Source organism: Scyliorhinus canicula, chromosome 15 (assembly GCF_902713615.1).
Source record: "Scyliorhinus canicula chromosome 15, sScyCan1.1, whole genome shotgun sequence".
Lineage (NCBI taxonomy): Eukaryota > Metazoa > Chordata > Chondrichthyes > Carcharhiniformes > Scyliorhinidae > Scyliorhinus > Scyliorhinus canicula.
Window position 1 is genome coordinate 70,237,753 of NC_052160.1, and position 25,071 is coordinate 70,262,823.

The 25,071-nt window shown below is 46.6% G+C and overlaps 1 protein-coding gene across 1 annotated transcript in view; it reads right to left on the bottom strand.

Annotated features, from left to right (window-relative positions):
• Positions 1–25,071, bottom strand: part of LOC119978346 — a 439,995-nt gene that overhangs the window by 62,675 nt on the left and 352,249 nt on the right. Inside the window, exons 59-64 of the mRNA XM_038819919.1 lie at positions 24,311–24,472; positions 22,630–22,794; positions 22,103–22,268; positions 17,335–17,534; positions 8,766–8,858; positions 3,376–3,580 (exon numbers count right to left, since the gene is read on the bottom strand). Coding sequence (XP_038675847.1) covers positions 3,376–3,580; positions 8,766–8,858; positions 17,335–17,534; positions 22,103–22,268; positions 22,630–22,794; positions 24,311–24,472 — 991 coding nt within the window. The remainder of the gene's footprint in view (positions 1–3,375; positions 3,581–8,765; positions 8,859–17,334; positions 17,535–22,102; positions 22,269–22,629; positions 22,795–24,310; positions 24,473–25,071) is intronic.

The window sequence follows — 25,071 nt, forward strand, 5'->3', positions numbered from 1 at the left end:
TTGCCCCCAATTGCTTCTTGATTGATAAGTGGGGCCTCCCTCTATTGATGTCAGTCGGCATATGAATTAGGTGTCATGGCAGCCTTTACGACAATATATACCTCAAGATAATAGTATTCCACTCTTTTATAAAAATATATAAATTTAGAGTACCCAATTATTTTTTTCCAATTAAGGGGCAATTTAGCATGGTCAATCCACCTACCCTGCACATCTTAGGGTTGTGGGGGTGAGACCCACGCAGACAGGCGGAGAATGTGCAAACTCCACCCGGAGAGTGACCCGAGGCCGGGATCGAACCCGGGTCCTCAGCACTGTGAGGCAGCAGGGCTAACCACTGCGCCACCAGGCCACCCAATAGTATGCCGCCCTGATGTGCTTTTCTCTCTGCGGGTTTCTTCCTTGGTTTAACCATCATTTGTCCGCTGAATTAAAAGAAATTCCGTAGCTTTTCACAATTGCTCGCTTCTGATTTTCTGCGTTCGGAAGGATTTTGAAAACCGTTGATGGATTTGATCGGTTTCAATTCTGTTACTGTAGAGAACAACCTGCATTTCCATAGCGCCTCTAATGTTGTAAAACTGTCTCAAGGACAATTCCCAGGAGCTGATAGCTCGATGAGGAAGAACGAGAGGAGGCTTGAGAAGAGAATAAATGCCGGCATGAACTGGTTAGGCCAAATATGGCATGTTCTGTGCTGTACACGTCCTGCACAATTCATTGTTATAAGACAGAATTGGATATCCAGCCACATGAAGAGATATTAGGACAGGTAACCAAAAGCTAGGTCGACCATCGTAACGTCTAGTAGTTATAGGAATATGGGGTGGGATTTCCAGCCACACCACGGAAGATCCAGCGAGCCAGCCAGAACTCCGGCGGCATCAGTAAAACCCACCCATGATTCTTGAATAAATGTTATCCCGGTGGGCTGAGATAGGAAATGTGACAGAACAGGAAATAGATAAAATTAGACCATTTTATAATATAAACAATGGTTCCGTTACGATGTTGTCTTTTGTAATTCAGAAAAGGCAGAGTTATATACAGATGGAGTGTTACACTATTTAACGTACCGTGTTTTATTCGCCTCCTGTTGCTTTCAGGCCTCACCATCTAATGGTTAGGTAAATAGATTTTCAGGCCATTCAGTGTTTAATTATTGATTGGTCTTAAACTTTTCACATTGGAATGTCCTTGTCAGTTTAAATCTACAGTTTTAGAAGCATGTACGGTCTTAAAATTGTTTTGCATCTGCAATAAAGCTCCCCCCACCCCCCCAGCTAACATCTGGCAATCTGTGTTGACTCAGTGGAACCCTATTTTCACGACCACATTAAAAAGTCTCAGTTGCTTCATGTGCTCTCAAATTCCATCCAGATGTCGCACTGATGTTGAACATTCTGACTCGCAGGATCACCATTTTCACTGACTGTCACAGGGTAGAGGAAGCTTGTCGCTCACTAATAGAATCATAGAAATCATCGAACCTCTACAGTGCAGAAGGAGGCCAGTCGGCCCTTCAAGTCTGCATTGACCCTCCGAAAGATCACCCGTCCTAGGTCCATGTCCAACCCCCGTAACCCAGTAACCCCACCTAACCTTTTTACACACTAAGGGGCAATTTGAGCTTGGCCAATCCACCTAACCTGCACATCTTTGAACTTAGGAGGAAACTGGAGCACCCGGAGGAAACACACGCACACAGGGAGAAAGTGAATATTCCACACAGTCACCCAAGGTTGGAATTGAACCCTGAAGTGCTGTGAGGCAGTAGTGCTAACCACTGTGCCACCGTCCTGCCCATCAGTAGTTTGGAGACCACAATGGATTAGCACACTTTGATGCCCATGAGGGGTGTGAAAAGGATGGGAGACCAAGAGAGCGAAGAAGAAAAGCATCAACTTTTTCAAGAATTCGACCTCTCCCGACTATGCTAAAAGATGGAGAATGCAATCGTTTTGTTTAAAATGATGAAATTTGTCATCTGCAGACCTTCCTATCCTTTAATTTACTTGTTCAGAGAGTGTGAGTGTTGCCGGATGGACAGCATTTATTGCCCATCCCTGGTTTAGCTCACTGAGCTAAATCGCTGGCTTTTAAAGCAGACCAAGCAGGCCAACAGCACGGTTCGATTCCCGTACCAGCCTCCCCGGACAGATGCCGGAATGTGGCGACTAGGGACTTTTCACAGTAACTTCATTGAAGCCTACTCGTGACAATAAGCGATTTTAATTTCATTACCCTCGAGAAGGTGATGGTGAGCCTCCTCTTTAAACTGCTGCAAACTCCATTTTTGATTAATTGGGGGTTTGAGAGGCTTCATAGATTCAACTTCTATGACCCTTGTGATGCTCAGTTCCTGCCATCAGTGCACTCCTACCATTGGGTTTCCGGGTGACGTGGGGTGGCTTAAATGGGAAATCCAATTGACAAGCGTTGGGAGTAGAGAATCCCGCCATCAGTGAATGACAAGCCGCCAAGATCAGGGCCTAACTCAATAAATATCAGTGAAATGACAGACATTTGTGCTTGAATAAAAAACATCAAAAGCAATGGGGAGAAAATACTGCAGCAGTTCCTAGGGTTCACTTAAGAGTGGTAAATTGGTAGTTTGATTATCACAGCTGATCAAAATCTGGTGCGGGATTTTCCAGCCCCCCCAGCCGGGTGTTTCTCAGCGACACGCCATTCGCTGGCGGCAGGATTCTCACTTCCCGCCGCTTGTCTATGGGATTTCCCATTGAAGCTTCCCCATATCGCTGGGAAACCCAGAGGCTGGAGGTGCTTTGCCGGCGGAAAAAGAAAATCCCAATGGTCGGAGAATTCCAACCCTATTTTCTTATCACAAAGAAGCAAGCATTTTTAATTCGTCAGCGTCAAATACCCCCACCTTTGAGTGACCTGATTTTAAATAGCTGAAAATTTTGAACAGAAATTCACAACCACTTGCTAGTTATATTGTTGTAATTATCAGCTTCATAGCAAATTAGAAAAAAGATTTTCAAAAGCTTTTAAACCATTTGAATTAGTTGGCCCTAATCAGCTTAAATCTTCGAAACCTCCTTGAAGATTCCAAGAGACCACAATTGCCAGAACCTTCCAATGGTGATTAATTCATCCTGACAGGGGTGCACGGTGGTCAGTTTTATGGATGAGGCTTGCTTTTAGCATGATTTTGAAAAGAACAACTGGTGCAAATGAGCGCAGAATCTGGAATTGTGCTGAATGTAAAATTATCTGCTCTTTTGCAGCATTTATGCCTATTTCAGGTCAACTGCATTGAAAAGGTGCAAAAGAACGAAGCCATTGACTCATGTATCCAAGAGCTTTTCAATCTTTGTTTTGCATTTTCTTCATGAGCTCTGCACTTACTTTGTAGTTCTCCTTGGAATTGTTGTAACATTTCTTGAATCTTTTCGAGGTACAATGGAACAACGTGCAGCATCATCTGCCTGACTCTACTCAGCCTCCATAACTGACGGAATGTTCTACCACCATTCCTAATGGCGTCGGCTGTTTTCTGCGAGGCTTTTAGCATCCAACCACATGTTTCGTACAGGAAGTCAGTATCTTCAACCTACAGATGAATCAAATCATCACTCAGACTGCAAATGCAGAGAGGAAGATGTTTTCGCACATAATCTCAGACAGACAGACACTTTTCAGGCCATTCATATTAAGTGAACCAGGAGTGTTAATAGGTTCCAAACCAGTTGGTGAAGTAGAAAGCAAGTTACAGAGCTTGTATTTATTGAGAGCATTTTGACAGCTCGCCTCCCATTCAACACAGTGCCCCAGCTATCCCGTTTTTATATCTGCTCAAAGACAATTAATACCCATCAGCAGTTTCTCTTACTTTAATGATGTAATTGATATGACATTAACAAGGAGTAAATGTTGGATTATTGAGATTGAAAACACAGCCTTACAGACTGCCAGAATGCAATGTACACCAAAGCTAAAAAGACCATGACTCATCAGTGATGGGTAAAAAAACCCTCAAGTTCTTTATTCATTCATTGGATGTGGGCATCACTGGCTAAGCTGTATTTATTGTCCATCGCTACCTGCCCTTGAGAAGATGTCATGAGCTGATTTCTCAAACTGCTGCAGTCCATGTAGTCCCCAAAGCATTACCTGGGTCTTTGGAATAAGTAAGTAAAGTCGCCAAAGTCCCAGATGACCATAAACTGGTTTCCACTTTGAGGGAGAGCGCTCACTGGTGGTGATTTAACCTGAGGATCGCCACACCTCAGGCGAGGGGCAAGGTTGAGAAGGCAGGGCCTTCATAAATAACCTCGGCCAATATGGGAATTGAACCCGAGCTGCTGGCCTCGCTCTGCATTACGAACCAGCTATCCAGCCAACTGGGTCTTTGGATTACTGAGCCAGTGACAATCCCACGACACAAACACCTCCAATAGACTGTTCTCATTCTCTTCATCTTCAGAATCTATGCTGACGTATTCTTCTCAATAATCTGGCAGCTTTTCTAAAACATTTTCAATAAAATTGAGTGAATCTTCATTTATAGCACAAAGAGCAGCTTTTTTGAATAAAAATAGAAAGCAAAGAGTTGGGGGAGTTGGGATAAATGGGTGTTTCTCTGGTTGGCAATCAGTAGCTAGTGGTGTCCCTCAGGGATCCGTGTTGGGCCCACAATTGTTCACAATTTACATAGATGATTTGGAGTTGGGGACCAAGGGCAAAGCGTCCAAGTTTGCAGAAGACACTAAGATGAGTGGTAAAGCGAAAAGTGCAGAGGATACTGGAAGTCTGCAGAGGGATTTGGATAGGTTAAGTGAATGGGCTCGGGTCTGGCAGATGGAATACAATGTTGACAAATGTGAGGTTATCCATTTTGGTAGGAATAACAGCAAACGGGATTATTATTTAAACGATAAAATATTAAAGCATGCTGCTGTTCAGAGAGACTTGGGTGTGCTAGTGCATGAGTCACAGAAGGTTGGTTTACAAGTGCAACAGGTGATTAAGAAGGCAAATGGAATTTTGTCCTTCATTGCTAGAGGGATGGAGTTTAAGACTAGGGAGGTTATGTTGCAATTGTATAAGGTGTTAGTGCGGCCACACCTGGAGTATTGTGTTCAGTTTTGGTCTCCTTACTTGAGAAAGGACGTACTGGCGCTGGAGGGTGTGCAGAGGAGATTCACTAGGTTAATCCCAGAGCTGAAGCGGTTGGATTATGAGGAGAGGTTGAGTAGACTGGGACTGTACTCGTTGGAATTTAGAAGGATGAGGGGGGATCTTATAGAAACATTAAAAATTATGAAGGGAATAGATAGGATAGATGCGGGCAGGTTGTTTCCACTGGCGGGTGACAGCAGAACTAGGGGGCATAGCCTCAAAATAAGGGGAAGTAGATTTAGGACTGAGTTTAGGAGGAACTTCTTCACCCAAAGGGTTGTGAATCTATGGAATTCCTTGCCCAGTGAAGCAGTTGAGGCTCCTTCATTACATGTTTTTAAGGTAAAGATAGATAGTTTTTTGAAGAATAAAGGGATTAAGGGTTATGGTGTTCGGGCCGGAAAGTGGAGCTGAGTCCACAAAAGATCAGCCATGATCTAATTGAATGGCGGAGCAGGCTCGAGGGGCCAGATGGCCTACTCCTGCTCCTAGTTCTTATGTTACCACTGCCTCTGGCAGCTCATTCCAGATGCTCACCACCCTCTGTGTGAAGAAATTTCCCCTCTGATCTCTTTTGTATCTCTCCCCCTCACCTTAAACCTATGCCCTTAGTTCTAGACTCCTCTACCATTGGGAAAAGATGTTGACTACCTTATCTATGCCCCTCATTATTTTATAGACATCTATATGATCACCCCTAAGCCTACTATGCTCCAGGAAAAAAAGTCCCAGCCTATCCAGCCTCTCCTGCTAGCTCAGACCATCAAGTCATGGTAGCATCCTCATGAATCTCTTCTGCACTCTTTCTAGTTTAACAATATCCTTGCTATAATAGGGTGACCAGAACTGAACACAGTATTCCATGTGTGGTCTTACCAATGTCTTGTACAACTTCTTTTTTTTAATTTTTTGAGTTTTTTATTTAACACAAATTTGTATCAGTTACAGAGAGAAAAGTGGCCCTGTGCAAAGAGCCTTAGCATAGTGAAAACGAACATTGGGAAAGAATAAATATGTTAATAAAGCACTTCCCCTGCCAGCTCTGTTTGCCCATGCCACACTAAACTAATGTGGCCCTAACCCTCTTCTCCCCCCCCCCCCCCCCTCCCCCCGAGCCTCCCCTGCCCCCCGAGGCCTGAACTGCCAGGTCAGCCCTGCGCTTGGCCCTAGCCCGCCCCGCCCCACCTCCGACTCTCCCTGGTGCCCCCTGACCTACGCTAGCTACGCTGACCCCTGCCCTTGGCGCCTGCCTGTCTCCCGTCCGAGCGCTCGGGCCCTCCCCCCACACACCAGGGACCCATTAACCTAACTGTATCCCACCATGCCCTTTCAAGTCCCGTAACCAGCCCCTAGCCCATCCCCCTATCAGAGGCCCCGATCTCCCGCCAAAAGGTACCAAGTGCAGGGCCCCATTTTGCAGGGCCCCTCTCTTCCCCCCCCCCCCCCCCCCCCCACTTGTTGCAATCCCCCCAAAACACCCTAAACCAGGGGTGGGCAAACCTTTCCGTGCAAGGGCCACATTCAGAAATTCACAATTTTAAAGGGCCGCATAGTATATTAAGTAAAATAATTAATATTTAAAATAGCCAAAATAAAAGGTTTTTAAAGAAAAAAAAGCAATTAATTTTTATTAATTAATATTTTAAAGTAGAAACTTCACATGAAACACATGTTGTGCCGTGCAATGATCACCCTACTCAAGTCAACATATCCACCCTATACCAGTAACCCAACAGCCCCCCCCCTCCTCCCATTAACCTTAAAATTTAAAAAAAACAATTAAAAAAAATTTTTTTTTCTTTTTCTTTTAATGACTTGATCTTGGTGGGCCGCATAAAGACCTTTGGCGGTCCGCATGCGGCCCGCGGGCCGTAGTTTGCCCACCCCTGCCCTAAACAGTGCGCCCTCCAGCCCCCACCTCTGTCCAGGCTGAAAACAATCTTGGATAAAACATTACAGTACAGGATAGTTTAACAAACCGCCGCCACACAAAATATCTGAGAGCCCAAAGTCCTTTAGTTCCAGTCCAGCTTCTTCTTTTAATAAAAGTCCACACCTAATCAGAGCAAATTAGGTTAACACACCCCCGCCACAGTACAGCACTGAAAGAACCAAGTGCCCATTAGTTCAAGTCCAGCTTCTTATCTTAAAAAAGGTCCAAACCTGTTCTGGTGTCTCAAAATAGTAGTGGAGTTCCTCAAACGTAACCCAAAGCTTTACAGGATACAGCATTCCAAACTTCACCTCCTTTTTGTAGAGGGCTGCCTTTACCTTGATGAATCCTGCACGCCTCTTGGCCAGCTCCGTTCCCAAGTCCTGGTAAATGCGCACCTCGCAGATCTCCCATCTGCTGCTCCTCTCCGCCTTGGCCCATCGCAGTACACGTTCCCTGTCAGCAAGCCGGTGAAAGCGGACCACCAAGGCCCTCGGTCGGTCGCCCATCCTGGGCTTCCTTGCGGGGGCTCTATGTGCCCCATCCAACTCCAGGGGTTGAGGGAAGGCCTCCGGTCCCATCAGCGCCTCAAGCATACCCGTCACATATGCGCCAACATCCGACTCCTCGCAGCCCTCGGGGAGGCCAATGATCCTTAAATTCTGCCTCCTGGCTCTGTTCCACAGCTCTTCAAGCTACTCCTGCATCCTCCTCTGATGGGCGTTCAGCTCCTCCACCTCGTGCTCCAGCTCCGTTACCGTGCCCGCCTGGCTGGAGAGCTTCACCTCGACCTCCTTGCGCGCCTTCCCTTGGACCGCCTGTGTCTCGACCATTTGGTCCATCACCGCTCTCATCGGGACCAGCGTGTCCCTCCTCAGCTCGGCGAAGCAGTTCTTGAAGAACTCCATCTGCTCCTCCCTTGGCCAGTGAGCCTCCGCTCCCCGGTCCCTGCCGTCCACCATGCTTGGCCGCCCGGCCTGGGGTCCCCGCTGCTCCCGCTTCGATCCTTGCCGCTCCACTCGACCACTTCTAGTCCAGCTGCCCATATCCTGGAAAGGAAGCCTCTTCCCTATCGTCTCCTCCACCGATTCAGGCTGCCAGGTCCCAAAAAAGTCCGTTAAAAAAGTTCAGTTTGCCCATCGCGGGCGGGAGCGATCCGACCTGCGACCTGTGTCCTCGAGGGCGCCACCAGAAGTCCCGTCTTGCACAACTTCAATAAGACGTCCCAACTCCTGTGTTGAATATTGTGACCAGTAAAATCTAGCATGCTGAATGTCTTCTTCACCACGCTGTCTACCTGCGACTCCACCTTCAAGGAGCTATGAACCTGTAGAACCTGTACCCCTAGATCTTTTTGTTCTGTAACTCTCTCCAACTCCTTACCATTAACTGAATAGGTCCTGCCCTGATTTGAACTACCAAAATGCATCACCTCACATTTATCCAAATTAAACTCCATCTGCCAATGTTAATATTGAGATTGATTCATCTTCGTTATCCAAAGGTATTCAGGGATATAGAAGCAAAAGCGGGTATATGGAGTTAGGACACTCCTTGAATTTTACTCGGAACAGGCTCAAAGCTCCAAATGGTCTACCCTTGACCCGAAAGTCCTCGATCAGAATTTTTCTAAATTCAAATAAAAGAAAACCGAAAATTCTACATCTTTGTGTGCGGTACTTACATTCTTCCTCAATTGCCAAACACGTAGATCAAAATCTTTCAACTTTTTCAGCAACCGGTTCTTAAACTGCAAAACAATTTCTGAAAGTTTGGCCTAAAAACAAATTAAAAAGAAAACACAATTGGCTTGAAGGAATTAGATTTAGAGCACACTGAATAGGGGACTTTTCAACAACTTTCAAGTCCTTCACATTCACATCACCTGCGCAAAATTTGGAGGGAGAATTGGAAAGTACTGCAGCAAACAATATCATAATGAGGAACGTAGATCTCAATTAAAATCAGCACCTTATTTTTTGTTTTAAAACCTTTCAATATTGCAAGATGCTTGCTGGCTGCAAACAATGTTCCGTTGTTGGGTAACTGGAAAAATTACTGTCTGTATAATATCCAATGATTAAATACTTTGAATACTAAGTGCAAAATGACACTGAGCTCCTGTCGAGTCTTTTCCTGAATGTGCTGTGTAATGAATGTAAGAAGTTGGTATATATATTGTATTTCATATGCACTGATATTTTTAATAACCTGGGTTAAGGTATATATTTGTTACAGTAATATTATTAAAGAACCTAGGTGAAGGTATCCAGACTGTGCGTCTGCTGAAACTGCAAGTAAGAGGCTGTAAAAGGTGAGATCATGATTGATTCCAACCATTTTCTTGTTTACCTATAGAGGGCCTAATTCAACATTGTTATGATTTCTGGGGATTCCCTGGAGAATAGATAAGATATGAGGAATTGTATTTAGTCCTAGCTAAGAGGTGATGGAACATCATGGTGGTTTAGCTCACTCAGCTAAATCACTGGCTTTTAAAGCAGACCAAGCAGGCCAGCAGCACGGTATTCCCGTACCAGCCTCCCTGGACAGGCGCCGGAATGTGGCGACTAGGGGCTTTTCACAGTAACTTCATTGAAGCCTACTCTTGACAATAAGCGATTTTCATTTCATTTTCATTTCATGTAATTAATGGGAGGAGCCAGGTCTGTCTGTAATTTTGCAGTCTGCTATAGGATTTTAAGTTGAACTGCAGTTTTTCCAAATGTCGTCAGGTTTGAGCAGGAGCTCTGTCAAGACAGAATCATTTTCAACTTGCTCTTGAAAGGTTCCCTCTCCAAAATGTCACTACACGGATAAACAAGTAAACTTGTTCTTTTAACTTTATTTATAAGTGGCATTTGAACTGTATTGGGATTGCTTGGTTGGAATATTGACAATGAAAGTAAAAGGCATAAATTTAAGTTTCCACTGTGTGTTTAAGAACTGTGTAACTGATAAGGATGGGACGGTGGCACAGTGGTTAGCAATGCTTCCTCGCAGGTGCCAGGGACCCAAGTTCGATTCCGACCTTCGATGAATGTCTGTGTGGAATCTGTACATTTTCCTCGAGTCTACGTGGTTCCCACCGGTGCTCCAATTTTCTCCCATGGTCCAAAGATCTGCAGGTTAGGTGGATTGGCCATGCTAAATTGCCCCTTAGTGTCCAAAGGTTGGGTGGGGTTACGGGGATGGGACAAGGAAGTGGCCGAAGTAGGGTGCTCTTGCAGAGGATCAGTGCAGACTCGATGGGTTGAATGGCTTCCTTCTGCTTTGTAGAGATTCTATTCTATGCTAAATGTAAAGCTATTTGCTGTGATGTTAATGTGGTTAATTCTGTGTTTAAATTAAAGTTTGTTTCAACAAAAAAGATACCTGTTGGCCAGAGTCATCACGCCTGAGGTGAAGTATCCTTTCCTCACAGTTTTATAAATAATAAAAAAAAGTGCCTTGTCCGATATCCTAACAAATTTTGGGGCCTGGTCCAGGATCCTAACAGTTAACCTAAGATGACTGGAACAATTCAGATATAGTTAATCATTACAAATTAACCTGATTTTCTGCTTCTATGTAAACCCCTAACATGCAACTATAGTCTTTCCCAGTTATCAAACCTCACCATTGCAGCTCAAACAATGACAGATATTCAAATGTTCTTGTCACGTGAGGGACACAAGAAGCAGTGGAGGCATATTGATAAGATGGTGGCCCATGGAACTCAACGTCACCAAGTGTGAGTTGGTATGTTTTGGTGAACAAATGGTGATAATTATCCCTCACATCAGGGGAGGCTGGGTGAAAGGTAGATGGGTTTGGTACAAAAAGGGAAAATGCTGGACAATCTCAGCAGGTCTGACTCCATCTGTGGAAAGAGAACAGAGCTAACGTTTTGAGTCTAGATGACTCTTTGTCAAAGCAAAGGGTTTGGCAGTTCAGTTTCAGAAGCAGCAGCTTAGGTGGCAAGGAGTGTAGAATATAAAAGTCAAAATGCAATGATGAAGATAAATAAATATTACATTTTACGTCCTGAATGGAGTTTTTAAAAAAATATTTCTTTATTCTCCTCCTTTTGCACATTTTCTCCCAAATGTACACCCATCAACAATAAACAATAATCAGTAATAAACAATAATCAGAAACAAATATGTCAATCCCCATATCAATAACAACAATCCCACCCTCCCCCAAACCCAAAACATTCTCCCACATGTTCACATAAACAACTGGCAAAAATCAGGAATCACCCATGGCCATCGTTAACACCCATCGCCCCCCTCCGCCCCCCAACCCTCCCACCCACACCCCCCAAATAATGTTCGATGTTATCCAGTTCTTCAAAGTGCATTATGAATAATGCCCATGAATTGTAGAACCCCTCCATCCTTCCTCTCAGTTCAAACTTAACCTTCTCAAGAGTCAAGTATTCCAACAGATCCCCCCACCACGCCAGGGCACAGGGTGGAGAGGCTGCTCTCCAACCCATCAGGATCCGCCTTTGGGCAATCAATGAGGCAAAGGTTACAACATCCGCACCCGTTTCCAACCATGGCTGGTCCGACACCCCGAAAATGACCTCCCAGGGGCCCAGGTCCAGTTTCAGAAATTATCCTAAAAACCTCCTTCCAATAATCCTCTAGCTTTGGACAGGACCAAAACATATGAATGTGGTTAGCGGGCCCTCCCACCACACTACCCCCCCCCCCCCCCGGCAATGCTCACACACGTCCTCATCTCCTTCAAAGAATCTGCTCAGCCCTCACACTCGTGAGGTGTGCTCTGTATACCACCTTCAGCTGTATCAGCCTCAACCTTGCGCACGAGGTGGAGGCATTCACTGTCCAGAGCACCTCACACCAGAACCCTCCTCCATATCCTCTCCCAACTCTTCCTCCACTTTGCTTTGATCCCTTTCAGCGGTGCCTTCTCCTCCTCCAAATTAGCTCCGTAAACCGCTAACATTACCCCCTTCTCCAGTCCCCTCGTCATCAGCACCTCCTCCAGCAATGTGGAGGTTGGCTCCTCCGGGAAGTTCTGTATCTCCTTTCTAGCAAAATCTCGTACCTGCACGTATCTAAACATTTCTCCCTGCTTCAGCCCATACTTCGCTTCCAGCTCCTTCAATCCTGCAAACTGACCCCTAAGAAACAAATCCTTCAGTGTCTTAATCCCCTTCTCCTCCCATTACCGAAAATTTCCATCCCACCTCCCTGGCTCAAATCTGTGGTTCCCCCAAATCGGCATTTCCCTTGACCCTGCCCCCAACCCGAAGTGCTGGCGAAACTGCCTCCAAATTCTCAATGAAGCTATTATTACCGGACTCCCTGAGTGTTTCCCCGGAGCTATTGGGAGCGGCGCTGTTGCTAGTGCTTTCAATCCTGACCTCCTGCACAAACTCTCCTCCATTCTGACCCCTGGGAATCAACCCCTCTGACCCAGCTCCGCACCTTCTCCACATTCGCCGCCCAGTAGTAGTACATCCGGTTCGGGAGACCCAAACTCCCTGCCTGCCTTCCCCTCTGTAGTAGCACTTTTCTAACTCTGGCCACCTTTCCTACCAATATGACGACGTAATCCTTCCCTCAATCTCTCTGAAAAAAGCTTTTGGCAGGAAAATCGGCAGGCATTGAAAAATAAACAGAAATCATAGCAACATGTTCATTTTAACCGCCTGTACCCGACCCACCAGTGACAGAGGGAAACCATCCCACCTTGCCAGATCAGCTTTCACTCTTCCCACCAAACTAGAAATGTTATATCTGTGAAGCCCCCCCCCCCCAACTCCCGGGCAACCTGCACCCCCACGTACCTAAAGTGAGTCCTTGCCCTACGGAATGGCAGGCCCCCCACCCCTGACCCCACACCCGGCCGAGATACTCACTCTTGTCTACATTCAGCTTGTACTCCGAGAAAGACCCAAACACTCGAAGCAGCTCCAGTATTCCCCCTATCGACACACTCGGTTCCGACACGAACAACAGCAAGCCATCGGCATATAAGGACTCCCTATGCTCTATTCCTCCCCCCCCCCGCACTATTCCTTTCCATACTCCCGACCTTTTTAAAAATAAAATTAGAGTACCCAATCAATTTTTTCCAATTAAGGGGCAATTTAGCGTGGCCAATCCACCTAGCTTGCACATAGAACATAGAACAGTACAGCACAGAACAGGCCCTTCGACCCTCAATGTTGTGTCGAGCCATGATCACCCTACTCAAACCCACGTATCCACCCTATACCCGTAACCCAACAACCCCCCCCCTCTTAACCTTACTTTAATTAGGACACTACGGGCAATTTAGCATGGCCAATCCACCTAACCCGCACATCTTTGGACCGTGGGAGGAAACCGGAGCACCCGGAGGAAACCCACGCACACAGGGGGAGGACGTGCAGACTCCACACAGACAGTGACCCAGCCGGGAATCGAACCTGGGACCCTGGAGCTGTGAAGCATTTATGCTAACCACCATGCTACCCTGCTGCCCCGAATCTTTGGGTTGTGGGGGCAAAACCCACGCAAACACGGGGAGAATGTGCAAACTCCACACGATCATTGACCCAGAGTCGGGATCGAACCTGGGACCTCGGCGCCGTGAGACAGCAGGGCTAACCCACTGTGCCACCCTACCCCCGACCTTCTTAATGCGATGGCCAATGGCACAATCGCGACTGCAAACAGCAGGGGGGACATAAGACATCCGTGCCTAGTCCCACGGTGGAAAGGAAAAGTATCTTGAGCTGATGTTGTTTGTGCGGACACTTGCCCTCGGCTCCTTATATAGTAGCTTTACCCAGTTCACAAATCTTGGTCCAATTCCAAACTGCTCCAGAACTGCCATCACGTACCCCCATTCTACCCGGTCAAACGCCTTCTCAGCGTCCAATGCCGCAACCACCTCGGTTTCCTTTCCCTCTGCCGATGCCATAACGACGTTCAATACCCTTCTAATGTTTGAAAAGAGCTGCCTCCCTTTCAAGAACGCTGTCTGATCTTCACCTATCACCTTCAGGAGGCACTACTGATGGGGCCTCACGGTAGCATGGTGGTTAGCATCAATGCTTCACAGCTCCAGGGTCCCAGGTTCGATTCCCGGCTGGGTCACTGTCTGGGTGGAGTCTGCACGTCCTCCCCGTGTGTGCGTGGGTTTCCTCCGGGTGCTCCGGTTTCCTCCCACAGTCCAAAGATGTGCGGGTTAGGTGGATTGGCCATGCTAAATTGCCCGTAGTGTAAGGTTAATGGGGAGATTGTTGGGTTATGGGTCTACGGGTTACGTGGGTTTAAGTAGGGTGATCATTGTTCGGCACAACATTGAGGGCTGAAGGGCCTGTTCTGTGCTGTACTGTTCTATGTTCTATGTACTCCAGCCTACCCGCCAGTACCTTCGCCAATACTTTTGCGTCCACATTCAGAAGTGATATGGGCCTATACGACCCACACTCCGTTGGATCCTTATCTTTTTTTAGCAACAGGGAAATCGATGCCTGCCCCAAGGTTTGTGGCAACATCCCCTTCCCTATCGCTTCTTCAAACATCCCCACCATCAGGGGTGCCAGCTTATCATTGAATTTTTTTATAATATTCTACTGGAAACCCATCCGGCCCTGCTACCTTCTCCGACTGCATCCTCCCAATTGCATCCTTTATCTCCTGCTCCACTATTGCTTCTTCTAATGTACCCCGGCTCTCTTCCATAACCTCGGGTACTCCAACCCATCTAGAAATTCCTGCATCTCACGATCAGCACAGGTGGCTCTGACCTGTACAACCTCTCATAAAATTGCTCAAAAACCTTGTTAATCAGATCCGGCGCCACCACCAACTTCCCTGCCCTATCCCTCACCTGCACAATTTCCCTTGCCGCTGCTTCCCTCCGGAGCTGACCCGCTAACAGCCTTATCTCCATGTTCGTAAACTGCCCCCCTTGCTCGTCTCAGTTGGTGCACCACTTTCCTGGTAGATCATTGGTCAAAGCTCGCCTGTAGTTGCGCACTGAATGGAGTTTAGGGTGCCAAAGTATGTTGAGATTAGAGTGCAGGGAAGGCGGTGGCGTAGGTGCTATTGTCACTGGACTGGTGATTCAGAGACACAGGGTAATACTCTGGGGACCCGGATCCGAATCCCACCATGGCAGATGATAAAACTGAATCCAATAAATATCTGGAATTAATAGTCTAATGACCATTGTTGATTGTCGTAAAAACAAAAACAAGCTAGTTCACTAATATCCTTTGGAGAAGGAAATCTGCAGTCCTCATCTGGTCTGGCCTACACTCCAGATCCACAGCAATGTGGCAAGACTCTCAGTTGTATCAAACCTCTCCTCATGCCACGTGGGTGTACCTACACCACATGGACTGCAGCTGTTCAAGAAGGCAGCTCAGCACCACCTTCTCAGGGCAATTAGGGATGGGTAACAAATTCTGGCCTAGCCGGTGAACCCACATCCTGTAAAAAATGAATTGAAAAACTCAGACAGTGCAAATACAAGGAAATCAAAAAGGTTGTGAGACTCTGGGCCCACTGCAAGAGTTGGTTATTGAAGCATGGGCTGCATTTTCATTATCGAGGCAGGTAGCTCCATCCGGGAAATTTCCCTATTCTATAGATCTGTCTCCATGGAAACAACCTCTGCATGCACGATTTTTGCTCGAGGGAGGTGGGAGACGGATCAAGTTGGGCCCAGTGACCCTGGAAGCCGATCAGAGGTGTCCACAGAAGCAGACGAGTGCCGAGGCAGTCAGGTTAGAAGGCCTGCCTGAGACTTTGGACTAGCTGTATAACAGGCTGGCAGGCCTTCTGACCCTCCCTCTCCCCACCCATCCCTATGTCCCCTCGTCCATACCCTTCCATGTGACCTCCAAGCCACCTCTTACCCCAATGTCACCTCCACATCCCCTCATACACCCAATGCCACTTCCATTCCCCCTTATTCCCTGATACCACCTCTTGGCCCCTTCATACCCTTATACCACCTCTATAGCCACTGACCCAGTAACCAATATGGGTGCAGACCTCAAAAGCCATGTGATGTAAAAAAACTTTGAACAACCTAAGAGAGCCCTCTCTCATGAAATCCATTCAAAAATGTTTAATCCCTCAAGTGGCCAATCTGTTGTAAAAACACACAAACATCTATTCATTAACTGTATTAAACAGATAGTCCTTTAATAGCCTCTTAAAACTTTGAAAAGGTGATATTATTGGGGGCTGAGTCAAGAGGTTTTGGAGCTTTTGAAATATAGTCAAACAAGCATAATGGGCTCAGCTGTAATAACAACTCTTTGGAAATGTCAACAATGAAACTATAGGAACAGATAGCTAATGTCTCGTTCTAAGCTATGCCAGATGGCCTGTCAATTAATGCACTCCAGCAGTCGTATTTTCTGTACTCCCAACTGAATGCTGAAGTTTATTTTTTTCAGTTTTGAATGGCTAAATCATTGTAGACTTAAGCCGACCTTATCCACCCTTCAAGAGCATTAATGCCTCCCCATAAATGTATGTCCTTGATATCTTAATATCCCGCACTGCATGCTAAGGTTCTTGGAATAGGCAAAATGGGTCCTGTTTGAACGCAGCAATAATTTTAGATTTCATAGAATTTACAGTGCAGGAGGCCATTCGGCCCATCGAGTCTGCATCGGCTCTTGGAAAGAGCACCCTACCCAACACCACACTATCCCCATAACCCAGTAGCCCCACCCAACACTAACGGCAATTTTGGACACTAAGGGCAATTTAGCATGGCCAATCCACTTAACCTGCACATCCTTGGACTGTGGGAAGAAACCGGAGCACCCGGAGGAAACCCACTCAGACACGGGGAGAACGTGCAGACTCCACACAGACAGTGACCCAAGGCAGGAATTGAACCCGGTTTGCTGGTGCTGTGAAGCAATTGTGCTAACCACCGTGCTACCCACACAGGATTTACGGTGTGGGAAGGATGTATTCCCCATGCCCCTTGCGGAATACGGGCTTCCCTGCTCAGGGGGAATCTAAATTAATATTGAATACAAAGTTGGATAGTTTGGGACTCGCTGTCTCAGACCTCATTGGGTACTATCGGGAGCAGTGTATCTTCAAACTTTAAATTAACCTTTGTTTCTTTTGTTACAACTCAGTGTGGGCTTGCCATGTCTTCATAAAACCAATCCCGTGGCATCATTCTGGTAAAGCTCCTTTGTGAGAGCTAAATGTTGGAATGTATTAGCATTTATGCATCTATAGTCAACATCTAGCCAAAATTACCTCGGTTCTGGTAATGAGGTGCCCGCAGCCGTTTGCTGTTACCCTTAGCGCACTGTACATACTCCTGTTAACAATAGTGACTGCGATATGTCCAAGCTCGCCTTTCCTCATCTGGTTCAGCGTGTGATACAGTTGTGCTTTTGCAGTGCCTCGTCCATTGGAGCAAAAAGCCAGTCCCACTCCCTCCTCATCCGATTCACCTTTGACAGACAAGCAAATAATATTTAATAATAACTGTTGCAAGAAATGGAAAGATGTCAAGGACAGTGGAGCAACAAGGGTGATTGGAAAATTGTGAAACAGAAGCTTTTTTAAAAAATTATTCATTTTTTGGGATGTGAGTGTCACTGGCAGGCTCAATGTCTATTGTCCATCTTCAAATTGACCTTAATTTGTGCGGTCTGGGAGGTGTAGGTCCACCCGGACATCTTATTCACCCTTTCTGTTGCAGTTTGATACAACTGAATGGTTTGCAGTCCATTTCCGAAGGCAGTTAAGGGTCAATCACCTTGCTGTGGGTCTGGAGTCACATGACTGACCAAGGAATGTTGGCAGATTTCCTTCCCTGGAGGACGTTAGTGAACCAGATGGATTTTTAATGACAATCTGGTAGTTTCATAATGATTTTCAACAGGAATTTTATTCAATATTTGGTAATGAATTAAATTTAAACACCCTCCCTGGGAATCATGGAATTTTAACTCCTGTCACGCCGACATGGGGCACAGCAGAGGAAGGAGAGACCTCACACCTTCTCCAGCACTTGTAATTTTCCTGGGGACCAGGCCATAGAAGTGAGAGGGATCGCAGCAGACAATTACACAGCTGCCAGGCAAAAAAAAAAAGCAACACATGCCAACGGTGCAAAAACAACTTACACCCGCCCCCCCCTTCCCCCTCCAGTGGACCTGCATCAGTGGAAAGCCGCTTGGTGAGCCGACATGGAGCATAGCAGAGGAGGAGAGAAAGTGAAAACCACCTCCCCCTCTCCAGCACTGACAATACCTCATTCCAACGACCCACAGGCCGTAAGAGATAGGAGAGGCTGCAACCGGTGAAAAAAATAAACCGCAGTTACATGGTATCCATTGTACAATTCCCTCCCTCCCCCACAAACAGGCCAAACACGGAACAAAAGGAAAACAAGGAACACCAGCAATCCATAACGGGAGCAGCAGATGGCTGTTGAACATAAAATGTCACCGGCAGTCCATTAAAGTGTCCCGATGCAGCTTCCAGGCTGCACAGTCAAGTCGGACGGTCGTCTCTCCTCTCCTGTAGTATCAGCATCCGACGACCGGGTCACAGGAACACGAAGGCATTAACAGGTGACCCACAAGTCCAGAACAGAACACACAGTCAACACACAAAATAGGCCATTAAAAACACCCAGACTGCTTGAGCAAGTCCTCCTATATTCTCAGCCTGCCAAAATCTGCCCCTCGCCGCACTCCAAGTAAAGAGACCGAAAGGCCTTCTGTCTTCCTTCTCTTCATTCAGCAAGCAGCCAGTTTAAGGGGAAGAGGCAGCAGGCAAGCAGAAAAGGCAGCAGCAAACTAACTCTCATCTACAGTAACCTCCAGGCATTAGCAGCTAAGCAGCAGCAAACGCAATCTGCAGCTGTGAAGAGCTCACACAACTAACAAGGCTAATTCATCGTTTGAAATAGCCTCCCGCTGTGAAGCTAGAGGCTGTTGACAGTGAAAGTAAGTGAAATTGAATTTCAGGATAGAAGGGGCAGCAGGGCTCTGTGCTGGAAGTGTTTCGGAGGGCAGATAGAGTGAAGCTGTGGTTGCCCTGTTATGGGTCTCCACAATGTTTAAAGGTGGCTTGAAGGGCTCACAAATGCAAAGCCCCTCACCATTCCCTGACCAGGTGCATCCCCTGACCTGGAACGCTTCAGCCCCTTGACCAAGCCCAACCCCCCTGATTTTTCTACAGAGAAAAAGAGGAAGTGAGAGCACTTAACTGCGATTTATGTGGTCAAGAGCTATAAACCACGGCTAGATATTTATAACCATTTTGGTTAGTTTCACAGCTGGGTACTTGAGATTCACTCAAGGATGAAGGGAAATGAAATTAAACAATCCAGACAGCTGGATGTATGCAAGCAGTCAATCGCAACCTAGTAAAACCAATTTGCCAATGATGTGGATGAAAGCCTTGCAGATCAAAGACCTGAGGGGGTTTGGACCCCAACTGATGAGGCCTTTGCTTTGTAGGAATTTACAGGTGCTGCTTTCTCTTCCTGAGCCAGCAGGTGTGGGGCACAGGTGAGTTTTAAACAGAAAGGGATTTTTATAATAGAACGGGTTACGTGGGTTTAAGTAGGGTGATCATTGCTCGGCACAACATCGAGGGCCGAAGGGCCTGTTCTGTGCTGTACTGTTCTATGTTCTATGTTCTAATTCACAGTGCAGAAGGAGGTCAATTGGCCCATCGATTCTGCACCAGCCCTTGGAAAGAGCACCCTACCCAAGTCCACACCTCCACCCTATTCCCGTAACCCCACCCCACCTAAAGCAATTATGTTTGCACTGACGCTGTCTAGACTGTTCTCTTGCTTCCAGGCAGTGATCTCTGTAATGGAGGGGCCTCTGGTGGGGGTCACTCTCATGTGAGTTTCTGATGGGAGTCCCTTTGATGGGGGAAAATGTCCGGTGGGGGTCTCTCTTATGGCGGGCTTCGGGTGGGGGGGTCTTTGTAATGGGAGTTTCTGGTGTGGGTCTCTCTCATGGGGGTGTCTCTGGTGGTGGCGTCTGGTGGGGGTGGGGTGGACTGGTCTTTCTTTGTGAGGGGGAGGGTAGCCCGCTGATGGACTCTGGAGACAACTCTTTTAAAGAGTTACCCCCTTGGCGCACTGCGAGGTTGACCATGTCAGGACCTCGATGGGAAATACCTGCACCAATCCCCGCCCAGGTGAATCCCCCCCAGATGACCAGAGATTCAGGCAAGCCTGTTAATAGGATGCAAATATGGGTCAATTTGACTCATTTGTATCCTCCTGCTGGTGGGGGGTGGGGGTGGTGCCTATCTCAATACCGCCGCCAGCAGGGGACCAGAGCATGGGGGCGGCGCTCTTTTGACGATGCTGGATATTCCGCCGCATCGGGAACTTTGCCACCAGCGGCGGAGAATCCAGCCCTCAGTCTCAGCCAAAAAAATGTGACTGCAAATAATTGGCTCACTTAAGTCTTAAATTACCAATCCCAAACCCTGTTGCTGTTTTAGGCGTGATAAATGACAAATTGGCATCAGAAAGTGCATTCTGCCAAGTAATGAGGGATGGGCAGGAAAGTGAAGTTAGGGCCGCAATCAGATCAGCTATGATCTCACTGAATATTACAGCAGGCATGACGGGTTAAGTGGCCTATTCCTGCTCTTATGTCTCATGGACCTTTGTTCTTATGGATCTAGAGCTACTCCCAATCTCTGCACCATGCCACAATATATAAATGCACATTCTCCATTTTGTCTCCTTTAAGCCAATGAGTTGCAGCTATCTTATAACCACGTTATCAAATAACAAAATTAAATATTGTTTAGATCTGTCCATTAGTAACCCTTACCATTTGGAACACAGAAAATAGGAGCAGGAGTAGGCCATTCGGTCCCTTGAGCCTGCTCTGCCATTCAATTAAGGGCTGGTTTAGCATAGGGCTAAATAGCTGGCTTTAAAGGCAGGCCAGCAGCGCGGGTTTAATTCCCGTACCAGCCTCCCCGAACATGCGCCGGAATGTGGTGACTAGGGGCTTTTAACAGTAACTTCATTAAAGCCTACTTGTGACAATAAGTTATTATTATTATTATATCAGTAAGGGCAGCACGGTGGCCTAGTGGCTAGCACAACCGCCTCACGGCGCTGAGGTCCCAGGTTCGATCCTGGCTCCGGGTCACTGTCCGTGTGGAGTTTGCACATTCTCCCCGTGTCTGCATGGGTTTCGCCCCCACAACCCAAAAATGTGCAGAGTAGGTGGATTGGCCACGCTAAATTGCCCCTTAATTGGAAAAAATAATTGGGTAATCTAAATTTATAAAAGAAAAAATTAAAAAAAAAAATTAATATATCAGTATAGATTAGGACTGGTTTAGCACAGGGCTAAATAGCTGACTTTTCAAGCATACCAAAGCAGGCCAGCAGCACGGGTTCAATTCCTGTACCAGCCTCCCCGAACAGGCGCCGGAATGTGGCGACTTGGGGCTTTTCACAGTAACTTCATTTGAAGCCTACCTGTGACAATAAGTGATTTTCATTTAATTTAATTTCATAGATCTTCTATCCCAATGCCATTTCCCTGCACTATCACTGCATCCCTTGATTAATTCCTTTAATATCTAAAAATGTCAATCTCAGTCTTGAACATACTCAATAACTGATCTCCACAGCCATGTGCAGTAGAGAGTTCCAAAGGTTCCCCATCCTCTGAGTGAAGAATTTCCTCCTCGCCCCAGTCCTAAATGACTTGCTCCTTAATCTGAAACAGGCCAAACTTTTCTAGTCATTGGGATTCACTGTTCCTGTCGTTCCCCCCCCCCCCCCCCCCCCCCCTCCCATGGTGTGGTGGCTTCAATGGGAAATCCTATTGACAAGCGGCAGGAGTAGAGAATCCTGCTGCAAGCGAGCGGCGGCTGCTGAGGAACACATAGCTGGGTACCAGAGAATCCAGCCCACTGCGTCCCCATGTTCTCGAAATACTCGCCCTACCTCCCAGCCAGGGATAGCATCCTTCCACTATCTACCCCACCAAGCCCGGTAAGAATTTTGTACCATTCGTGTATCCAGTGTAGTACTGCTGACATCCCTTCTCGTGTGTGCTGGCGAGTTTAACTTTCTCTCTGTGATCAAAATTTCCCTCGAGTACAACTGTTCTCCTGAGGGCAGAGGCAGTGTACGTTCCCAGGAGGCCGAGATGACTGGCTTCAGAAGCCTTCCACTGTGAACAAAGCAAAAAATCAACGTTTCCAGTTTTTGTATTTTAATCTGGGAATCAAAAGGGCACTCAAAATTATGACAAGGTAAAATTGAACGGTTCAATGTACAATCAGATTTTAATTTGATGCCACATCGAGCATGGACCTGGAAAATGTTATGTAATTTTAAGTATGTATTAATTTAGAAAAAAATTCAATTGCCAGATTGGACAGTCAAACAATAATTCAGTGATAAAATAGTAATTCAATGGCTGGCATATAAACATTTGACTTAAGAGCAGGTGTAGTCCATTCTGCCCCTTGAGCCCAACACTAGACAAATGTCAAATATAGAGTTTCCTTCCACAAAGTTAATTCAATTACCTCCAGATCAAGAGAATAGTTCTTCATGTCAGCCTGTCCACCATTCCTCAGCGACATTCCCAACACCATGTCATGTTTCTCATCACTGGAAAGACTGACTCGGGTTTGAGTTGACAGGACAATGTCTCCTATATTCCGCTGATGTTTTCCTGTCAGTTTGACAGACTGCAAACACAGTTGAAGCTTTTCATTACAATGTTACCTCACAAGTATTTCCTTTACATTTTTGCCCCATTATTTCTGTCAAATTCCCCTTTCTCATCTGCTCTTCAGAATTTTTGCCAACATCGAATCCATTTTGGAGGGAGAAAAGGTGCTGGACTCCAACACTCCATTCGCTAGGCCAAAGCTGAGCCTGTAGAGTGACCATTTGACCAGTAGCGATATGAGCCAATCCCAGTACTGCCCTTTCCCTTAGTGACACAGTCCACTGCTGGAGAGCTGCCGGCAATCCTGTCCTGGACATTTCCTGGAGCCTGGTCAGAATCAAATCGCAATCAGTCTGCTGGCTGCCAGTGTGGTTCCTTGCCCTTGGATGAGGAATTTCCAGCATGATTTTATCCTGCAGGACAGAAGTCTTACTTCTGATTGCAACTTAATGCTCCCTCCAAGGTGTGGACTGGACAACGAAGGGAGGGTCATATAATTGGGCAGGTAGGCTGGGGATGATGAGCATGTTTCACTCTTCAACACCTATCAATTAAAGAGTCGATAATGGCTTTCACACCCATAGGCCAACTGGGGCTCTTAAGGGTCATCTAGGGGCATCATTCCACCACCAGTGACATTAAAACAGTGATGGGCCATGGAGGCAAACCACCAGGTAAACTCTGACGGCAGGCTGTAGATTGGTGGGCTGATCTCTACTGGGACAACCTCTACCCAATGGAGGGAACTGCTGGCAGCAAGTGCCACTCCTGCGCTAGGCACCACCCTGACCTTTACGCCCACACCCTCCCTGCCCGCTCATGCGCAGCCTCCCAATCTGAGCCCCATGATCCCACCCCATTTACTGACGTTCTGGAGCTCCAGGGATGATCATCCTTGGACATACTGGAGTACCAGCAGCACCACCATTTGGTCCCGGTGACAATGCAGTGACTGGACAGCTGCTGATCGATCAGATTGGCCATCAGGGTGGGATGTCCTGCCAGATGGAGTGAGTGGTTGGGGGAGAGGGGGGGCAGGAGGCGGTTGTTGGCGGAAGTTCCTATCCGAAACAATTAAGGTTGCTCCAAGTGTATTATTGCTCGGGGGGGGGGGTCAGGTTTCTGGTTGTCATGATGGGGCGTGGGGACCGGCTAACCGATCCCCTCATAAAATCCATCCTGTTAACTCAGCTCAGGTTGGAGTTTGAACCAGGGATGACAGTGGTTTATGTTAGTCATAGCTTAACCAGCTGAAAAACTCCTTTGGTAACACACCAGCCCATGCTCTTGGTTCACAGTTTTTCAGATTATCCCACAAATTTTAAAATGACCAATCGATGTCCTAACTTTTCAGATTGTGTGTGGGATGGCTTCAATGGGAAATCGCATTGACAAGTGATGGGGGTAGAGAATCCCGCCCCAAGGGAACGGCACCCCAAAAGTCTCCGTCCTCGCTGGCAGCGGTAGCAGGACAGAATCAAACGGAGAATCCCAGCCAGTCGATAGCTAAAATAATACAAAATAATTCCTACATTCGACATGTTACAGAAGGTCACTTTGAGGTAATGGTTGAGCTGGTCATGGTAATCTGTCTGGATCCTTCCAAGAATGTCCTGCCTCCCACAAGATGACTGGATAACATTTGTGAAAGTGGCAGCAATCCAGACATTATCTGGTCTCGTCGGTCTGTTATTCTGTAGAAAGTGGAAAACAAATGACAAAGGGCAGTATTCCATTACGATTTATCTATAAAATATCCTCTCCCAGTTTCTTTCTGAGGGATTGTTGCTGAGTAAAGTACAGACTAGATCTGGACCACTGCACATTCCTGCCTTATCTTTGAGATGAAAGATGAGGTACACATGAAATGCGTCACAAAATAACCAAAACCGCAGCTATGTATGACAAAATATCTTTGGCGGCTGACTCCAAAAATGCTTGGCTGTAAAGCCAAGTCAGCCATTAATATATTACGGTGGTAAGACATCAATGAGGAAATGATAGAATATTAAAATAATCATGACAAGTTTAATGGGGGTGAAATTTGTGGTGGCTGTTAGTGTACTGCTTGCCCAGTTTAGACTCCACCTGATGTCCCTTTCCATTTACTTCATGTATAATATGGACTGTTTGCGTGCTATCGTCTATTTAACGCGACTTCCTGAGATAGAACTCATTTCCAAAAACTATAGACTTAAAAATAATCATGGGATGCCATGAAATCACTTCTTATAACATTATTAATATTATTCCAATCCAGAAAGCCTGGATATTTTCCACTCGTTGGGAGAAT